This window comes from Cynocephalus volans, chromosome 7, assembly GCF_027409185.1.
Source record: "Cynocephalus volans isolate mCynVol1 chromosome 7, mCynVol1.pri, whole genome shotgun sequence".
NCBI classification, from domain to species: domain Eukaryota; kingdom Metazoa; phylum Chordata; class Mammalia; order Dermoptera; family Cynocephalidae; genus Cynocephalus; species Cynocephalus volans.
In genome coordinates, this window is record NC_084466.1 from 153,865,222 (window position 1) to 153,884,516 (window position 19,295).

The following is a 19,295-nucleotide window of genomic DNA, read 5'->3' on the forward strand; positions in this document are numbered from 1 at the left end:
CATTTGTTTGTTGGTCATGACTAAGTGCCCATCGACAGCCCAGAGTCCTTGCCCTCAAGGGGCTCACACACTTCTGGAGGGGTGAGGTGAGTGAGTAGCCCCTAATAATGCAGCCTTATTCATGCAGTACCTGGTGGAGGGCCCAGAGCACCTTGGGAGGACCACACACCCCAGCCTGGGGGTGGAGGAAAGGTGGAGGTCACCTGAGCTGAGTCCTGAAAGGCTGGGAGGAGTTAGCCAGCAGAAGGGCAGTGAGTAGGCAGAAGGGTCAGCGTGTGCCCACGGGTCACCATTTCTGGTGCCCTCTGTTCCTTTGTGTGGGTTGTCTAGTGTGTCCATCCAGTGTCGTTTTCCTTTTACATTTCTTGTGGGGTGGATCTGTTGGTGATGAATTCTTTCAGCTTTGGATGTCTGAAATATCTTTATTTCACCTTTGTTTATGAAAGATGTTTTTACCGGACATAGAGTTCCAGATGGGCAGTTTATTTTCGTTGGGTACATTAAAGACGGTGCTCCACAGTTTTCTCACTTGCATCGTTTCCAACAAAAAAACCTGTGCCTTTGTTTCTCTGTGTATAACATGTCTTCTTCCCCCTGTGGCTGTTCGTAAGATTTTCTCCTTGTCAATGGTTTTGAGCAATTTGATTATGATGTACCCAGGTGTGGTTTTCTTCATGTTCCTTGTGCTTGATGCTCATTGGGATCTTGGATCTGTGGATCTACCATTTTTGTTGAGTTTGGGAATTTTTCAGCCATTATTTCTTCAAATACGTTTCTGTCTCCTCCTTTCTCATCTTGCTTTCAGGGACTCCGATTACACATATATTAGGCTCCTTGAAGTTGTGCCATAGCTCACTGACGGTCTGTTCTTTTCTTTTAATTATTTTTTCTCTGTGTGTGTCGTTTTGGTAGTTTCTATTACAATGTTTTCAAGTTCATTAATCTTTTCCTCTGCAGTGCCTAGTCCGGCATTAATCTCGCCCACTGTATTTAGATCCCTAAATTGTAGTTTTCATCTCTAGAAGCTTGATTTGGGTCTTTTTCTTTTATTTTCCATTTCTCTACTTAACTTTTGGAACATATTGAATACAGTTGCAAGAACTGATGCTCCTGTCTGCCAATTGTCACATCTGTGTCAGTTCTGGGTCAGTTTTGATTGATTTATATTTCTCCTCATTATGTAATATTTCTCTTTTTTGCATGTCTGATAACTTTTTATTGGATGCCAGACATTGTGAATTTTACCTTCTTTTTAGGTGCTGAATATTTTTGTATGGTCATAAATATTTTTGAGCTTTGTTCTGGGGTGCAGTTAAATTATTTGGAAACAGTTTGACTTCTAGATACCACCTTTAAGATTTTGGAGGCAGCACCAGAGCAGGGGTCAGTCTAGAACTATTATTCCCCACCACTGAAACAAGATGCTTTTGAGACTGTGACCCAATGCCCTGTGAATTATGAGATTTTCCAGTCTAGTTGGTAAGAACAGGTTCAATCCTGTGTGAGGAGGTCCAGACACTGTTTTCTCTAATTTTTTTGGTGTGGCTCTTTCCCAGGTCTCGGGGAGTCTCACACACTCACGTGCATGGTCAGTAGTCTGCTGAATACTCGAGGGGACCCTCTGCATATCACACAGTTCTCTTTCTGTGCGGCCCTCTCCTTGCTGACACTCTGCCCCGTGAACTCTTGCTGCCTTAGTCTCCCCGGAATCCTAGCTCTGACTCCTCAGTTCAGGGCATCTACTGGGTTCTGTATTAGTCTGTATTAGTCAGCTCAGACTGTCATACCAAAATACCTCAGACTGGGTGCCTTAAACAACAGACATTTATTTTTTCACGGTTCTGGATGCTAGAAGTCTTAGGTGAAGGTGCTGGCAAATTCAGTTTCTGGTGAGGACTTTCCTTCTGGCTCTTTCTGGCTTGTCGACGGCTGTCTTCTCTCTGTGTCCTCATATGACCTTCCCTCTGTGCTTGTGTAAAGAGAGAGGATGTTTGGTGTGTCTTCCTCTTCTTATAGGGACACCCATCCTGTCGGATCAGGGCCCCACCCTTGTGACCTCATTTAATCTTAATTACCCCCATAAAGGCCCTGTCTCCAAAGACAGTCAAATTGGGGGTTAAAGCTTCAACATATGAATTTGAGGAGACACAGTTCAGTCCATAGCAGCCTCTCTGCACCCACAGTCTGCAAACTCTGAAGACAGTAAGCTGGGGACTGTCACAAGGCCCACCGCATTTGTTTCCTGGGTCTCAGAAGTCATTGTCCTTCATTGCTTGATGGCCACTGTCTTGAAAACTGTTGTTTCATAGGGTTTGTCTGCTTTTCTACTTGTGTCAGGTGGCAGAGTACATCCCAGAAGCTGCTTTTTGAAATGATATCCAGGCTGCCAGCATTTCCTCTGTGTGTGTGTGTGTGTGTGTGTGTTTATATATTATTTCATTGTTTACAGTTAGTACCTTCACTAATGAAAGCAAAACCTTTGAAACTGTGGACTACAAAGAGTTGCCAGAGATTTAATTAGTTTTCACAGGACCAAGGGTTGGCAAATAACCTGGTTACAGAGTATTTAGCATCAGGTAAAATTCAGCCTGTGTTCAATCAAAGGCAAGACAGCATCAGCACCCCCACACGTCCTTGGGGCACCAAATCACTTTGACGTCTGCTGATTGATTTCAAATTGCGCAAATGTACACCATTCAGAGCCACGGCCCCTGGGGGCAGTGTGAGATATATTCAAGGTGAGTTGACTTTTAATCAATACAATGACAATATTATCTTGTTTAATTTGTATAATGGTGGTTTTAAACATCAAGCAGTTTATTATGTCAAAAAGATGAAGGAGTACAGGAATAAAATTCTTTTGACATCACTTCTGAGCATATTTTACTGCTGTGACAGGCCATCATGATTGGGGACGACATCGTGGTTGACGTCGGCGGTGCCCAGCGGTGTGGGATGCGAGCGCTGCAGGTGCGGACCGGGAAGTTCAGGTCAGTGCCCGCGGCTGGGTCCTTCCTGGGGGGCCGCGTCCTCATTTGTTTTGTTTTCCAAAATAAAGGGGCTGTTCCTTCCAGATAGAAGAACGGTGTGTGGGCATTCACTGTCCTGTCTGTCACTGACCTCTAAGGACGGTCTGGCTGATCTTTTGTAGCAGAAAGTGGAAGGGAGGCTTCTGACACAGGGTCCAAGTTTTGAAATGAATTTGAACAGAGCCAAGGCTCTGTGTGTTCTGGGTGGCCACACACCAAGGAGTTGGGCGAATGTGGGTCGCCTCCTTTGCTGCGGCGGAGGTTAGGATTGTGGCCACTCAGCCCCTCTGGCCCCTCCCCTCTCCTTTTGCTCCACCTTCTCTGTTCTGTGAGTGACAGATAACCTAGAGATGGCAGATGGTTAGTCATCAGTGCTTTATAACTGAACCTACATCTCAAGAAACGCTTCTTTTTTTTGCTGGGTCAGAAGTCCTCATGGTCTCAAGCAGGTCACTGATGGGCACCTGTCAGGTGTCGGGCTCTTCTGGGCATGTGGAGGTGCCCTGCGGTGATCAGGCCCTGGCTCACTTGGCTGTTGAGAGTGTCTCAGACATCAGCGTGTGGTCGTGTCTTATTCTGGGTGGTTTTCCATTGTGGACACTAGGAGAAAGTACAGTTTTGTGGATGCTGGAGAGACGTGGATAAAACATGGTTACCAAGGGTACTCGGATTTGGGGGAGGGGGTAGGTCGGTTCCATTTGTCCTGAGTGATCTGCTTATTCAGGATCAGAGAAGATGGATTACAGGGCCTGACGTTCACTCTAGGTCTCTCTCCTGTGTGAGGGACCCACAGGTGAGCACAGGGGAGCGAAGAAGTCTCAGCACACCCGGGGTCCAGGGTCAAGAAGCCCAGTCCCTTCCCTCCACCTCCTGGACCCTCCCAGGCTTGGAGGCCCCAGTGAAGCCCCTAACATACCTGAAATATGGACATTCTTTCTTCCCCAGGCCCTAGCAGGAGGGTTTCCTGGCTCCCCTCAGTTATGTCTTGTCTAAGGGAGTGAGGGAGACTCCACTCACAAGCCGCAGAATCATTCTTTCCAGGAGGCCAGCCTGGGACCCTGAGGTGCTCAATCCTGCCTTTCCTCCAAATTGTAGATCCTGGTCCTGCTGTTTCTCTCAGGCGAGGGGCACCTCACTGCCCAGCAGAACTCGGTGCCCTGCACTGGCTGTGCAGGGCCCATCGCTCTGTTGCACGGTGCTGCCCAGTGTTGACTCTGGGGAGCCCAGCCCAGCCCCTAGTGCGTGCTTGGTGTGCGTTGCTGACTGATGGGCCTATGGGTGACCCCGACCTGTTTGAGCACAGTGGTGTTTCTTAGCAGAAGCTCAAGACTAAGAACCATAAAGTTTTGTGCACAGGGCTTTTTCTGGTTTCTTGGGAGAGAAACATGTCTGTCCCAAATGTGGCCTCAGTGGGGTCTTTCTGGCCAGCTAAGCCAGGTGCCCCATATGCTGAGACTGCACCAGCCTTGCTGCAGGCCCTGACCGTGCCTTTAGGCTGCTGGGTCTTTAAAGAAGGCCCCACACACAGACGGGAGGCCCACGAATGAGTAGGTGGGCGTGTGGGAGGATCCACCCACCCTGTGCCACCCAGGATTGGCCCATTTCAATTCCAGTTACCTGCGTGTCATTTAAAGAAAAGTGTAAGGTGGACATCCCCACAACTCCGCCTCCTGGAGAGTAAATGCCATCAGCGGTTTGCCAAATCTTTCCCAACTGCCTTCTTTGTGTCAATAACATACCGCTAATGTGTGGGCTTTTTCTTTTTACAAAAGTGGAATTATTCTATTTTGCAACCTGCTTTTTTCTTGAACACTAGTTCAAGGCATCCTTCCATGCCCATCCTTCCTCATTTCAAACACCTGACGAGATGCTATGTGAAGTGCTCAGTTTAGGGCCTGGCACATAGCAAGCCCTCAGCAAGTGGCTGGGTGGCGATGGCAGAGCCACCGCTCCTGTTGTGACACCCATCTAGCTTCCAGGTGCAGAGTCATGGTGCTCTGGTTGGAGGGATGGGCTTGGCCTGCCCTTGAAGGTACTTAAAATTTCAGATCTTTTAATTTGTTTGTAAGGACGCACATCTGCCTTTGTTAACATGCCATGGTCAAGGGACAAGAGCCTCAGCTTGAGTGAGGTAGGGACTGAGTCACCTGAGGGGGAGGCCACACGGGCAGAAAAGGAAGTCAGGTTTTGTGTGTCAGTACATGCAGGTGACGGGGATGGGACATCTCTCAGCCAGTGGCGACTCTCTAGAGCCGCTTGGAGTGTGGGGCTGGTCCAAACATGCAGAAGTGTAAATACGCACTGGGTTTCAGAGACTGAGTGGGAAGAAAGATTGTAAAGAGCTCATCAGTAACCTTTTATTTTGACTGCATGTTGAAATGCTGATATTTCATGTCCATTCCACCTGTTTATTTTAAACTTTGTTAGTGTGGCTGCTAGAAGATGTCACAGAGGGCACAGTGGGCGGGAGGCTGCACTGCCCCCTTCTCCCTCCAGATGGCACTCTCGGTGCACATACTCGCCTGGAGCGGGCCTGGTGTGCTGGATGGGCCTGCAGTGGCCTTGCTGTATGTAGGTCTGCTTGCGGACTGACACCCTGCGTGGTGCTCCCCATGGACGTGGCCAGCAAGGGGCCAGTGAACAGCCTCTGACATCGACGGGCACCCTGGCAACAGGGGCACCTCTGTGGGCAAGCAGCACTGGGTGTGGGGGCCAGCAGGGCCCGTCTGCACCAGATGTGAGCTGTGTCTTGTCTGAGACCAAGGGCCTGTCCTTACGCCTGTGATGGGCCTTTCCTCCCAGTGGCCCTGAGTGACCTCATAGAAGCCGAGGGCCACTGGGTGGGTCAGCTGGGCATCAGAAGGCCTCCCAGGCCCTGACCACTGTTGGTGGCCCTGCTCTAGCCAAGGCTGAATTGGGAGAACAAGGGAGGAAGGAGGTTGACTTGTAATGGGGCACAGGTGGCAGAGAGCCATACGGTGAGTGACTTGGTGCTCATACTTGGTTTGATGCCAGAGAAGGAAAGGGAGGCAGAACCAAGCACCAGTCAGGCTGGGCTGGGCTGTAGGTGGAGCTGGTCCTGGCACCAGAAACGGGGGAAGACGAGTGAGTGACTTGGGGCCTCCTCGGCCAGCGCCTTCTGTTTCACACACGTGCTCCTGACGCAGCCCATCAGAGGTCCGAGAAGCTGAGGCGTTGCTGGGGAGTGGGGTATTTGGGCTCCCTCACTGGCTGTGAGACCTCCCTGTCACCTCGGATGTATCCATTCCCCTTGCTGCTTTCTGCTTTTATCACAGAATGGCCCAAAGAAAAGAGAGTGAAGCCTCAGAGTTGGGAGAGATCCCAGGGATCTCTCCCTGAGTTTGGGAAAGAAGTTTTCAAAGGCCCTGCCCCACTGGGAAAGGAAGGCAGGCAGGAAGGACCCGGAGCTTTGCCCGGGGGGTCGGTGGTCGCAATCCCTGTGGCATGCCCCCACTTCAAGCAGATGCTCACACACTCCCCACCCAGCAAGGCTGCCCGGAGCATAGGCAGAGATACACAAAGCTTTCTTTTCATGCCTGCTCTGTTTGGAAGTCCAGCCCAACCAGGGTGCAGCCCTTACCTGGCTGGCAGGTGAAGGCCTTTTGGGTGTTCCCCACACCTGCCCTTTCCTGGCATGTCTGGCGCATGGGGCAAGCTGGCAGAACCTCCAGACACCTCAAGGTCCCACCCGACTAAAGGGCATTCCTGTGCTCAGGCCCCGGGCAAGATTTTCCCCATGGGGAACCTGTGCACATTGGTGGCCAATCCTGGTGGTCTTGGTGAGTCATGGAGACCCAGAGGGTGCTGGCTGCCCTGCTGTGAGGGGCCTTTTCAGCCTTGCCCAAGGCCACCTGGCGAGGTTTTGCAGCACCTAGACTGGAGCCTGGCTACCCCTACCCTCCTGGGCACGTGATTTTGCTGTCACTTTCTGCCACTAGGAACATCCTGCCCTTATGGTCAAAGTCTGCAGCAGAGCCGCAGCAGCTGCGCGGTCCCAGTCTCGTTTCAAGGCCCAGGCAGGGCTCTGGGGTTGAATGACGGGGCTTGGCTGGGAGGACTGCCGCCCACTACCTGCAGCGCTGTGTCTCCTCTCTCTTTCCCAGGAACAGGCCTCAACTTCCCTGCGGGCTGGGCCCTCCCATTCTGGCAAATGCAGGGAAGGGACGTTCTGCCCAGTTCCAAGGTGCCCTCTGTCCCCAATGGAGGAGGAATAGCTGTCAGCATGCCTGAAACAGACCCTTCCCACCTCTTTATATCCCCAACCGACCCGCTTCTCCTGGGGACAAGCCAGAAACCACACAATGTCGCCCTTCACTCTCTTCCCCAGTCCATGCTGCACACCGCAGCTGGCACCCTGTGTCTTCAACACAAATCGAAGCTGTTGCTGCTGGAACAGCCCCACGCCAGTTGTGCTGCTGCCGTGCAAGTAACCCAGCTACACAGAACTCTCTGGGTCTTGCCTCCTTATTTACTCCAGGTTGGAAGATGTTTTATGAGCCCAGGACGCTCTTGACAAAGAGTTTGCCCTTCTGGACTCAGGAGGGAAAGTTTTCTGGGCTAGGATTCCAGGTGTCCTGCAAGGGCCACTCCTGACTGGGGCTCAGGAGCTCCATCTGATCTTCTCCCCTTTGAGACCCCCTCGAAGGGTGGTGGTCAGCAGCAAGTGGGCGAGGGAGGCAGGGACAGGGTGGGGCTTTATAGAGGTGTCCTGTTTGCTGGGGCCTGTGTAGGGACCACACGTACTGGCTTCCGCTGCTCTACACCTCGCAGCGGCCCGCGGATGCTGCCCCTCTTCTTACCCCCACGTTAGAGATGTGGAAATGGCAGCTCGTTAAATGCCATTTAAAGAAAAGTGTAGAGGGCTGAGCCCGTGGCGCACTCGGGAGAGTGTGGCGCTGGGAGCGCAGCGACGCTCCCACCGTGGGTTCAGATCCTATATGGGAATGGCCAGTGCACTCACTGGCTGAGTGCCGGTCATGAAAAAGATAAAGAAAAGTGTAGGGGCTTTCCACCCAGCCGGGTGGTACCTTGCACAGGCCAGAATACAAGGGGATGCCGAGCATTTGATGACGGTTCCAGAGCTGGGGCTGGAGACTGCCCCAAGCCTGGCGCAGTCGCACGTGGTCACAGCAGCTGTCAAAGCATCACCCTTCGACTGGGTCCTCCATGACTGCAGTGACTGACTTCAAAGTTTTTCCTATAGGAAGAGGCCTTGGTTTCTCTTTGGAATGAAACAGATTTTTCTTTAGTGCCACGTGGAGTTGGAGGGATGCAAGTGAGCCTGGTGTGAATTTTTCAGCAGTCACCCACGCCACAGTGAGTGGCTAGTGGAGGCCAGTTGTGGCGGCCCAGTTGGCAGTCCCAAGTGTTGAGGTCTTTCGTCGCCACATCTCAGAGCCTTGCCACAGGCGGGCTTATCAGGACCTCCTGCCCTGGGCTGCTGGAAGACGATCCCATGTCCCGCTCAGGAAGGAGACTCCGGGCAGCTTCTGGGGGGCAGCTGCCACCCTGCTGCAGGTGGAGAGAAGGGGCTGGTGCTGGGCTTGGGAGCTCACCCTTGGGCTCCTCAGGCTCCAGTCCTAGCTGCCAGTTCAGGGAAGGGCGAAGGGAATAAAGTCGTCCACATGGTAAAATGAGCTGGTGAATCCCAGGCGTGCCCTCAGGCAGTCCTGAGGGCCTGACGGGGATGGAGTCTGTGGCTTTGGGATGTGTGCGGGCACTTCCGGGATCAGAGGTCACTTAGCTCACCTGATGTCATACAGTGAGAGAGACACACACCCAGATTTCAGCCTGTACTCTTCCTCTTGTGTCTCTTTTTGCAACAGCTTGAGAAAACATTTATGTCCTGTACAATTCAACTTTTTGCGTACAGTCACAGAATTAGTCACAGAATCAATTTTATAACACGTCATCACTCCAGAAAGAAACCCCAAACCCTTTAGCCATCCTTACCAAAGCCCCCAGCACAATCCCTGCCAGCCCTAGGCGAGCACTAGCCTACTTTCTGTCACACGTACTTTTGTTTGAAGAACTAAAAGAACTTTTTAGTGTGGTACAATATTTAAAACATAACATTTGCCATTGAAAATTGTGATGTGAATAAAATCTGAATACATAGTTTAATCAGTAAAAAAGCAAACAGCCCCAGGTCAAGAGCTAGGATCTCATCAGCTCCCCAAAAGACCCCAGTCCCAATCAACACCCCCAGTCCCCAGAAGTGACCAGAGTCCCCACCCGTCACAGCCATTTCCTGGTGTGCTGCCTCCCTCTGCAGCGGAGCTGGGTCTTGCCTGTTCTTACCTTAGTCTAAGTGGAGTCATGTGCATGTACCGTGTAGCTGAAGCGCACCATCCTGGTGGCGATGTGTCCTCTGTGGTCTGAGCACACCTCTCTCTGCCCTTCCCTCGGGGGGACATTTGGGCAGGTGCAGTCTGGCCATTCTACACAGGCCACCAAGGATGTTCTGGCACATGTCTCTGGACACATGGGCTTGAGTCCTTCTAGGGCAGATCTGCTCACAGATGACCTTGCTGGGTCACAGAGGGTATGTATGTTCAACGTGACCAGATGATGCCAGATGGGTTTACACCCCCACCACAGTGGGCCAGGTCCCTGCTGCTCCACATCCTGGCCACCACTTGGCTGTTCTGGGAGGGAGGCCCATGTTCTTTCTTGTTTGTGGTCCTGAGGCGTGTCAGGACATTGTCAGCATCTCGCAGTCCAGTTCATGCCGACCTTGAGCTGAACCCAGCTCTGCCTGACTTCAAGGCCTGCACCCCTGAGCACTGTCACCACCCGCAATTAGCCAGGTCTCGCTGGAGCTCCAAGCAGGGGCAGGGTCTCATTAAACAGGAGTGGCCAGTAGGAGGGCTCACAGGCCTGTTCAGGTCCTCCCTCCCGCTGGTTGCCCCCTACACACATGCGCATGTACATCGTACACACACACACAGCCCTCCCTGCCAGTGAGCTGGACTTAAGCAGGGCCTGGCTTCAGGGGCTTCTGACCCAGGGCAGGTCCTGAAGTTGGTCATTTGACCCCACCCACACTACCTGAACGCCTGGCATAAGGAAGTGACAAGTGGCAGCCCCAGAAGTCACATCTCTGCTGCCTTTATGAATAAAGTCAGCTAAACCCAAGCCCCCTCTTCCCCTCCTGTGGGGGTGGATACCAGGCAAGTCTGGGCAGCTCTGGCTGGCAGTAGCATGCCACAGAAGTAAGGGGACACCACACGGAGACCGCAGCAGGAGCTGTGGCCCCACCGTCCTGTGCTGGGCTGGCCGCCTGCCCGGAATGTTCTCTAACCCCAACATGAACCTTGTCCACTTGGGGTCTGCTGGATGCCCCCGAGGACTGTCAGAGCTGCCTGCTGGGGGAGCCCCTCTGAGATCGGGGGTCTCACTCACGTCCTGTCTTGCTGCCCTCAGGGATAGCCTCTGCCTCGTTGCTGCCGTGCTTGGCTGGGGATGTGACCAGCGCTATTGGCACAAACCAGCCCAGGGGCAGGGGTGGGCGCATCTCCCAAAGCTCTCACTGTTACTTCAGTTTTCTAACACCAGGGAATTTGTATTTTTGATCCTTTGATGGGGTCTCTGATCTTTGCATTTTCCCCAGAAAAACAATGACGGGAAGAAGGAAAGGTGGCTTAGACACCCCCACTCCTCCAGTCCTTGCAGACACAGCTTAACAATTCTTTGTTATGGCGATCACACAATATTTGGTTTTATTTGTGCTGATGTTCTTCTGTGTCGTGGGCAGGACCCAGGATGTGATTCCAGTGTGCTCCCCAGCCCCGGTGTCATCCTCAGGTCAGGGAAAGCCAGGGGCAGGGACCCCGCCCCCAATACTCACACCACCCTCTGCAGTCTGGGGCTGGAGTGCCCCGCACACTGGACCCTACCTGATACCTCAGCATGCATGGGCACCTGTGCCAAGACCAGAGCAGTGGGAGACAGAAAAGCCTGGGTCCTGCCCCCCCGAAAGCACAAGTCCAGCTGGCCAGAGACTCTCTTGAGGGCTGCAAGGAGCTGGGTGTGCATCCCAGTCACTCCACCACTTGCTAACAGTATAAACTTGGACACGATGTTTACCTTCTTTGGATCTCAGTTTCCTCATGTGTCAAGTGGGGATGAGCCTCCCCTCCCCCCAGCCACTGCCCAGCTGTGTGAGTTGCACAGGGGGGTGGGGGATTAGGCTTGGCCCCCGGGGGGATGGCCTGCTGTGGCGGTGGCTCCCCCATGCTGTCTTTCCCTAACAGTTCCCATTTGTCTGTACAGCCTAGACCAGGCTGAAGGACTATACACTGCCCCTGGGGTGTCCTCCACTCTGTCTACCCCATGGCCACGGTGGCCCTCTAGAGCACAGACTTGATCCTTCCCACACCTGAAAATCTTGATGGCCCCCACTGCCAATGGGAGGACCCAAGCTCATACTTTTTAAGCCCCCTTTGTCGCCACCACAGATATCTATCGAGCACTACTGGGGCCAGGAACATTGTGGACCTGGGGGATAGAGTGAACGTGGAGGTGTCCCCTGCCCTCTAGGGCTGTTCTTTCTAGTGGGGAGACGACATCAGTACACAAGCAGATAAGCCCAAGAGCAAGATCCTTCCAGACAGTGAGGTACAAGCCCCTTTCCTGATGCCAGGTGGCCTCCCAGACTCAGCTCCTCCCACCCTCACCTGTCTCTGTTCCTCTGGTCCTCGCCACTGAATGACACTCTTGTAAGAACAAGAGTTATTGCTTGTAGTAAACATGCCCCACCCACTGGGTCTGTGAATTTGGGGGATTCTTAAAAAAGGAAAACCATCTGAAAGTTCAGGTTTATTAGTCACTTGAAAAGTAAAAGTGAACCCACGCACCTAGTGCTCCTGAGCCTGTATAGGGCCCGACCTGACCACCACTGCTATAGCTAGGTCGCCTTCTCACACATGCAGCATAAACAGCCAAACTCACGCCTCCTTGCAGGGGAAATCTGCACCCAGTCCCAGCCTGGCCAGCCTAGTAAGTGGGCCCTGTGTTGGGCACTCGGCTTCTGCAGCCCCTGGCAATCACACGGCCAGAGGAGCCCTCTGCATCTCTAGAGGTTTCATCCAGGGCCTCAGGGCTCTGGTCACTGGGACTGGAGAATCACTGTGTTCTCCTGGGCCACAGCCAGCTGTGATAGGGAAGGCCGAGGGGCTGTCTGTGTCCTATCCCCACAGCAGTCCCTCCCCCTACGGCCGGCAGGGATGTGGCCTCATTTTGTCCTGCATTCACACCCGGGTCCCACACACTGGCTTACACGCACACACATACATACACACACACATTCTGGCCTGTGGGAGGGTGGCCACCTGAGGCAGGATCGCAGCTGCCCCAATGAGGAATGGGTACCCAGGCTGCTGTCCTGGGCCTTGCAGACTGCAGACCCAGGGCATGCAGGGCAGAGGGTCCAGGTGTCACAGGTAGAATGCTGGTTCTTGGAAATGTGGGGCCTGAGTGGGTCCCAGCTGGAGAGAGGTGGTCTCGGAAGACAGACTCCAGGTCATGAGGCCACCTCCCCTGTGTCATTTGAGAGGACACTTCTGATGCTGGGGAGGGAGGAGCCTGGTGACCTGAGATTACTGGGTCAGTGGCAGCCAGCTCTCGCTGCTCCTGGAGGGTCCCAGGGCGGTGGGCATCCTGGTCTTCTCCCTTTTCTCCTCCAGATTCTCCTGCTGTCTCTTTCCTCCTGTGCCCACTCCGTGTCCAGGAACTCCACTATGGCTGCTCTACCTCTTTCCAGATCTGTCAGGGTCAGCTTTCATTTTCTCCTTCCTCACGCTGCCTTCTGCTTGGGCCACTAGAGGGCGTCTTGCTGCCAGGGATGGGAGACACGGCAGACATGGCCAGGGCTGAGTGCACACACACACGCCCACGAGCTCATGCCAGCCCCCACATGCACACACTCCCACCCAGCTCCCGATGCACACCGCTAGACCTGCTCATACCTGCACACACACTCTGTCCCGAACTCCACCCTGGCCCCTCCTCTGGTGGCTTGCTGCTTGCCCTGCCAAGACAGGGCAAGCTGGCTGTGCCCCTAGGGGCTGCTGTGTCCAGGCCTCCTGACAGTCAGTGAGGCCTGGAGAACATGGCGGGGCTGAGGGCCACGGGCTGCACTCCCAGCTCAGCAGAGGCCCGTACAGCCTGGGGGTCCCAGGACCTCATGCAGGTGGAGCAGCCGCAGCATCCTCACCAGCCCTGGTCTCCTTTTCCAACTGGCACCTTCTGGGGGCGGCAGGAAAGAGAAGCCCCGAGAACCGCAGCTCTAGGCTTGGGGGCCTCCCAGCATTCTCTGCCAGGTCCCTGCATGAGGACAGCCCTCCACCTGGCCAGCCTGTCCTCCTGTCCCTTCTCCACCTCCCAGCCTTAGTTTGTGCTGTGCCCTCTGCCTGTCCCACCACCCCTTCTGCAGCTTGCCCACATCCTGCCGGGGCTTCAGGGCCTTCCCTGGTGATGGGATTCCAGAGTCCTCCCGACAGGAAGGGCCCTCAGGGGAGCCACTGGCAGAGTGACATCTCAAGGTCCTGTGGTAATGCCATATAAGCTGGGTGTGTGCTGGCTCCCATGCCAAGCCCATTTCTGGTGTGTCCAAAACGTGCTCTCACCTCCGGGAGAATTATCTGGCACTCCCTGGATTTCCCACAGCCCTCTTGTTTTCAAGCTGTTTTCAAGATTTCCAGAAGAAAGAGATTCCATGTACCCTTCTCCTGGGGACAGACCCGCTCCGGTTCGGTCACACATTCCACAGGCTAGCCTGGAGAGAGGCGGACTGTCCTGGGGCCCTTTTCTGACATTCCCTGCACTCTCACAGGGTGGTGGTTCTGAAGATTACGAGACAGTCATATTGTCTGATGTTTCCTCACGATTCGACCCAGGTCACGCATTTTGGCCAGTCGCGCAGAAGGGACTCTGTGTCCTCGGCATCGTGTCGGGAGGCACGACATTGGCTTGCCCCCGTATCGGTGATGTTAACATGGATCCCTTGAGTAGGGTGGTGACACCAGCAGCTCTGCCTTTCCCCTTCTGTGATGAGAGGTATTTGTGGGAGGTGCTTTGAGATGACACTGTGTGACATCCCGCTCCTCACCTGCTTTCGTCACTGGTTTTAGCATGCATTGATGTTTCTTGTTTGAATTAATTAGTACTTCTATCATGGTTGCCAAAGAATTCCACATTCCTCCTAATATTTGCTGTTGGCATTCCACGTTAGGGATGGGTATTTTCTTCTCCCCACTCATTTATTTGTGCCAGTGTGGGCTTCTGGATTCCTGTCCCATTCGGTGGGTTGTAGTCTGTCACTCTGATTATCGTGGTACACAAATGGTCCCTGAGGTGGCACCAGAAGCCCTTCCAGGCTGGCCCTGTGTCCTTGCAACACATCCTCACCATTCTTTGAGCCCTGCCTTGCTTCCTGGCACGAACGGAAGTTCCGGGCCCACCGGCTTCTTCCTGTGCTTCGGCCCTGGAATCGGCCATTTCTTGAGGAGCCTTGTTCCTTTCAGTGGGAAGTGCTGCTGGGAATCTAAGCCCAGGGCTTGGACGGTCTCATGTTGCCACTGGGCACTGCTGCCCTCAGACCTCTCGGTAGACAGAGGCAGGAAGGATGTGCACACGTGTGCACATGTGATGCACGCATGTGCCTGTGTGCATCTCTGTGCTCATCTGCGTCTGTCAGAATTCACGAGCTCATGCAGCACCTGATCGCAGGCCAGCACCCAGTGCTCCTCCAGCCCATGCCTCTGCACATTCATACCTTCTTCCTTCCCACCAGGAGGAGCCTGGCTCCTGTCATTCTCTCTAGATCTACTTGCTTGTAGACAGCCGATCTCTGACCCTGCACGTGGTGGGCACTGCACTTGTCAAGCTGAATAACAGCGGTCTTCCCTATTGGGAGAGGCCTTTTCAGTTTCCTGGACCATTTCCCGTCTGTGGTTCTCATCCGAGCCTCATGGGAAGGCAGAGAAATGCTTCTCTGATTTTCAGGGAAGAAGATGACTCGCCCAGGGCCACCCAGCTGGAGAGGGTGTAGCAGGACAGTTGCCAGTGTGTCTGTCCCAGTCATCCCTACGGCCCCTGTGAAAGCTTAGCCACCTGGTATCAAAGCATCTGGGAAGGGACATTTGTTGTTGGCAGCTGGGCATTTGTCTGGGCTGACGCCACTGTGGAAAGGCCTGCACCCTGGAGATGAGAAAAACCGCAGGCTCAAGTCCCAGCCCTGCCACCTACCAGCTGGGAGACCAATGAGCCTCAGTTTTCTCATCTGTAAAATGGAATGTTTTTTTGACTTATTCCCTTAGTATCCTCAGCACCTTTGTTACAGGAGGAACTTTATATGACTGCAGGAAGATAGTTCAGCAAAACAACAGGTGTGCTGGGTGCACTGAGGCCTCTGGGCATTCGGGACATTCCTGAGGGGGATTCAGAGCCGGCCCACACTCCTGGATAGAATCACAGGGTCATAAACTGGGACAGTCAGGGCACCACCGCTTTGAAATTCGCCCCTGGAGACCACGTCCTGTGATTTGCAAATGCTCCCAGACTGGCTCCGGCTTCCCTTTGTGTTGTGGGGATGGATGGCAGCACTCAGAAGTTTGTGTACTTGGATGGGGGACAGAACAAAGTTTGCCCAAGTATGTCCTATGAGGTTTCTCTTACTGCTCCTGACGTGGCAGCCGCTGTAGCCTTAGGAAAGCATGGCACACCATAGGGGCCAGCCTCTCCCAGAAGGGTAGATGCTTGTTTGGAAAAGTTGACTTTTCATTTAAACAGGCACAGTTGGCTATATCAGTGCCTGCTGCATGGGGATGAGGGTACTGGCTGCTTCCTCCCCCCCCATGTAAGTATACAGCCCCTGTCTTTGCTCAGGTCACCTGCTCCTACCACCCAGAGTGCATCCGAAACACAGCTCTGCTTTGCAGGCACCTGCTGTGTGCTCAGCAGTGTGGGGGAAGACAAGATGAACAAGACCAAATGGACTGAAGGATCCCACAGTCCAGAGGTCCCCAACCCAGTGCTGGGCAGTGAGTGTGTGCCCAGGGTGACTTGGGGTGCTCAGGGAGGACTTGGTGAGATACAAAATGCAGGGGGCATATGGAGTTGGGCTCACTGGTCGGCAGGGACCATGTCTGCCCTGCTGATGTCCCACCTGGTGTGGGCACAGGCTCTCCTGCACACACTGCAGGCACTGATGACAGAGTTTGGGGATTACCCGAAGGATGCAGGGAGGCCAGGTGTAGGAGCTCAGGGATGGTGGGTCGGCCAGAGCAAAATCCTTTGCTGCAGTGGAAGCCCGTCAAAGGCCCCAAAGTGTGATGAGAAGTGGGTGGGCTGCAGGAGAGTCCCGCAGCGTAGGCCACCCATGTTTTAGGAGCAGACACTCTTCATGCGGCAACTGGGTGGTCCCTGCTGGGAGACACGTCACCATCTTTCCTCCAGTGCTGGGAGCTCAGCTGGGGAGCAGGCGCTGGGTCTCCTTCCTCCACCGCAGCAGGGCAAGTGGTTTCGCCTTTAAGTTTTTTTTTTTTTTTTAATCTCCTGTATCTGTGCAGCTGTAGAGAGCTGATGGCAGGAAGTAGACAGTACAGGCTCATCAGAAGCCACGGGCAGCTCAGGTTGGAGGCCTGTCTGGCTCTGGGCCTGACCAGCCCTGGACCAGGGGCAGGAGAAGGGCCTGCCCTTTGGGGTCAAATGCAGGCGATGAAATCTGGAACCCACCACCTAACCAGCTTGTGACCTGCATGAGCCCCTTCCCCTCTTTGTGTTCCACTCCCCATCGGTAAAATGCGGATGACTTGGGGGATTTTGCAGGGTGCTGTGAGGCCTGGTGAGGCCTGGGTTAGGCATAGGTGAGGCCGCCGGTCCTCTCCCTCCTGGTGCTAATCGGTTCTGTGAGCTCTGTCACGGTTTCTGACTTGGGCACTGTGTTGTGGCAAGGGCAGCCGTCCTCAGGCTGGCACTGTTGGTGGTGTGGCTTTGGCTGACAAGGGGCTGGGAAGATCTCATTGACTTGACTATAAAGTAGCCATTAGGCCTTACAGATAATTCCAAGGAGGGACTTCCACAGAATCCATTATTTCCTCAGAGTCCATCTGAAAGATTTCTCTGTAGGAAACATTTTCTGTTTGTTAGTCCTCAGAGCCTAGTGGTAAAGCATGCAGGCACCCGCTGCCCAGGTGCAAATCCCAGCTCAGCTGTGTGTCGGCAGGCTGCTTACATAACCTCTCCGTGCCTCAGCATCCTCACTGTACGTGGGGGTCATTAGTGATATGTCTCCTCCCCAAGGTCGTTGGAAAAATGCCAATTGCAGCAGTGGCAGACGTGGGCCCTGCTCTGCTAGAGATTGTCCCATTAGCTTGTTTACCCTCCAGACACGTGTATGAGATGGGTAACTGACATCCTTGCTTTTCAGAGGTCGAGTAACTTACCTAAGGACTCTGAACCCTTTGAGTCTGACTCCATTGTCCATTCTCGGAACCATTCTGCTGTGTGCAGTGGTCAGTCTGTTGCATTTGTTTCTACACCATTTTAAGTTAGACCAGCAGGTTTTTAAACCATGCTGGCCTTGAGGGGTGCATGCTGGGAAGTCCTGCTGGGCTGGGGATGAGGTACCAGGAGGGAATGCTCATGCCTGGCCAAGGAGCTCAGCGCCGCAGGGCTGAGAGCACAGCTGGTCCAGGAGTCCTCAGCTTGTGGGTCTCTGCACCCCACTTCTGCTGTGGTCCAGCAGAGGAACCAAGGTGGGGTTTATGCACCCCTGCTTCTAATTCATCCAGAGCAGTTCTTTTGTCTTCTGGGGTTCCTTGCAAGATTCTACTGGTCCGTGGTAAAAGGGTTCTGCTGCTTCATAAACATTTAAGGGGTTTGAGGAGCTCTGGTCTCCTGTCCTTCTGCAGATGAGGATGTTGCACGGGCACAGGCCCGTGGGTTGGAGGCTGGTGCTGGCACCATGTTCCGGGCCCTTCCCACCCCCTGCTGTGCAGGCAGCCCCACCTCGCAGTCGAATGGGCTCGGGCCTGTCCCTTGGCTTGTTCCTGAGTATTCCACCCAGAGGCCTTGTGGATCCCACGGATGCTGTTTCTGAGGCTGGAAGTCATTTCTTGTTTTCTTCTGGCAGGAGTCAGCCAGAGGGAGAAGAGGGGGTTAACCTATTTGGAACCCACCAGTAAAGAGGAAGCATCAGTGTTTCCACACATGGAATACTTTCACATAAACTGGTCAGCCCTTTCGAGGCGAACCCAGGTGGATCTTGCTGGGGCCGGATGGAAGCGCATGAGCTCCCGGGCTGTGCCAGCGTAGTGGCTCCTCCCTCTGCAGCCTGAGAGCACCCCGGCCTGGCCGATCATGGGCGGCCCAAGGCTTTGGGCTCCATGGGGACCTTACTGGTGGGCCCAGTGTCTCTGCTGTGCATCCCAGAGCCAAAGTAGAAATTTCCCTGAAGGTTCTGTGAGCCAGAGGGCGGGCAAGGCAGAGGGGCAGGCAGGGCTGGGGGTGCAGAGTTAGAGGGAGGTGAGAGAGATTTGGTGCCACTTTGGAAGGGATCCCTTGATAGCAGGAAGCAGGACAGGCCTGCAGTTGGCAGAGGACCTTTGGGAACCTGAGATATTTTAAACAAATCCTACGACACAGCTCCAAGCCTGGGGAAATCCAGATGGATCCAGAAGAATTAGTTTGAACAGAGTATCTTTTTTTTTTTTTTTTTCTTTTTCATGACCGGCACTCAGCCAGTGAGTGCACCGGCCATTCCTATATAGGATCCGAACCCACGGCCGCTGGGAGCGTCGCTGCGCTCCCAGCGCCGCACCCTCCCGAGTGCGCCACAGGCTCGGCCCTGAACAGAGTATCTTGATAGATCACGTTGGGAGCTATCAGTGGTCTCTCTGTGCTTAGGCATGGAAGGACCAAGCCCTGGCAAGGGTCTGGGCACCTGGACTGTGGTACTGGCTCTGGCATAGACTGCCGGGTGGCTCCCTGACCTCTCTAGTAATAAAAATAATAGCCATCTCTTTAGAATAATCTAGCACTTACAGCGTGTCAGGAAATAGATAAGCACTTTTTCTCTTTTATGAAACAAGCCTGTAAAGTAAATATAGTTGTCTCTGGCTTTTAAATAAAGAATTTGAGAATCAGAGACATTTGGTAATAACCTGGTGGATCCAGGAGTCAATCTAACTCCAGAGTCCCTGCTTGCAGCCCCCGCTCAGGTTGCCCAGACTCAGTTTCCCT

The 19,295-nt window shown here is 53.7% G+C and overlaps 1 protein-coding gene across 1 annotated transcript in view; it reads left to right on the top strand.

Annotated features, from left to right (window-relative positions):
• The window catches only part of LHPP (phospholysine phosphohistidine inorganic pyrophosphate phosphatase), a 134,572-nt gene that overhangs the window by 42,811 nt on the left and 72,466 nt on the right, over nt 1–19,295 (top strand). The window contains exon 6 of the mRNA XM_063101777.1: nt 2,899–2,990. Within this exon, the coding sequence (XP_062957847.1) occupies nt 2,899–2,990 (92 nt within the window). The remainder of the gene's footprint in view (nt 1–2,898; nt 2,991–19,295) is intronic.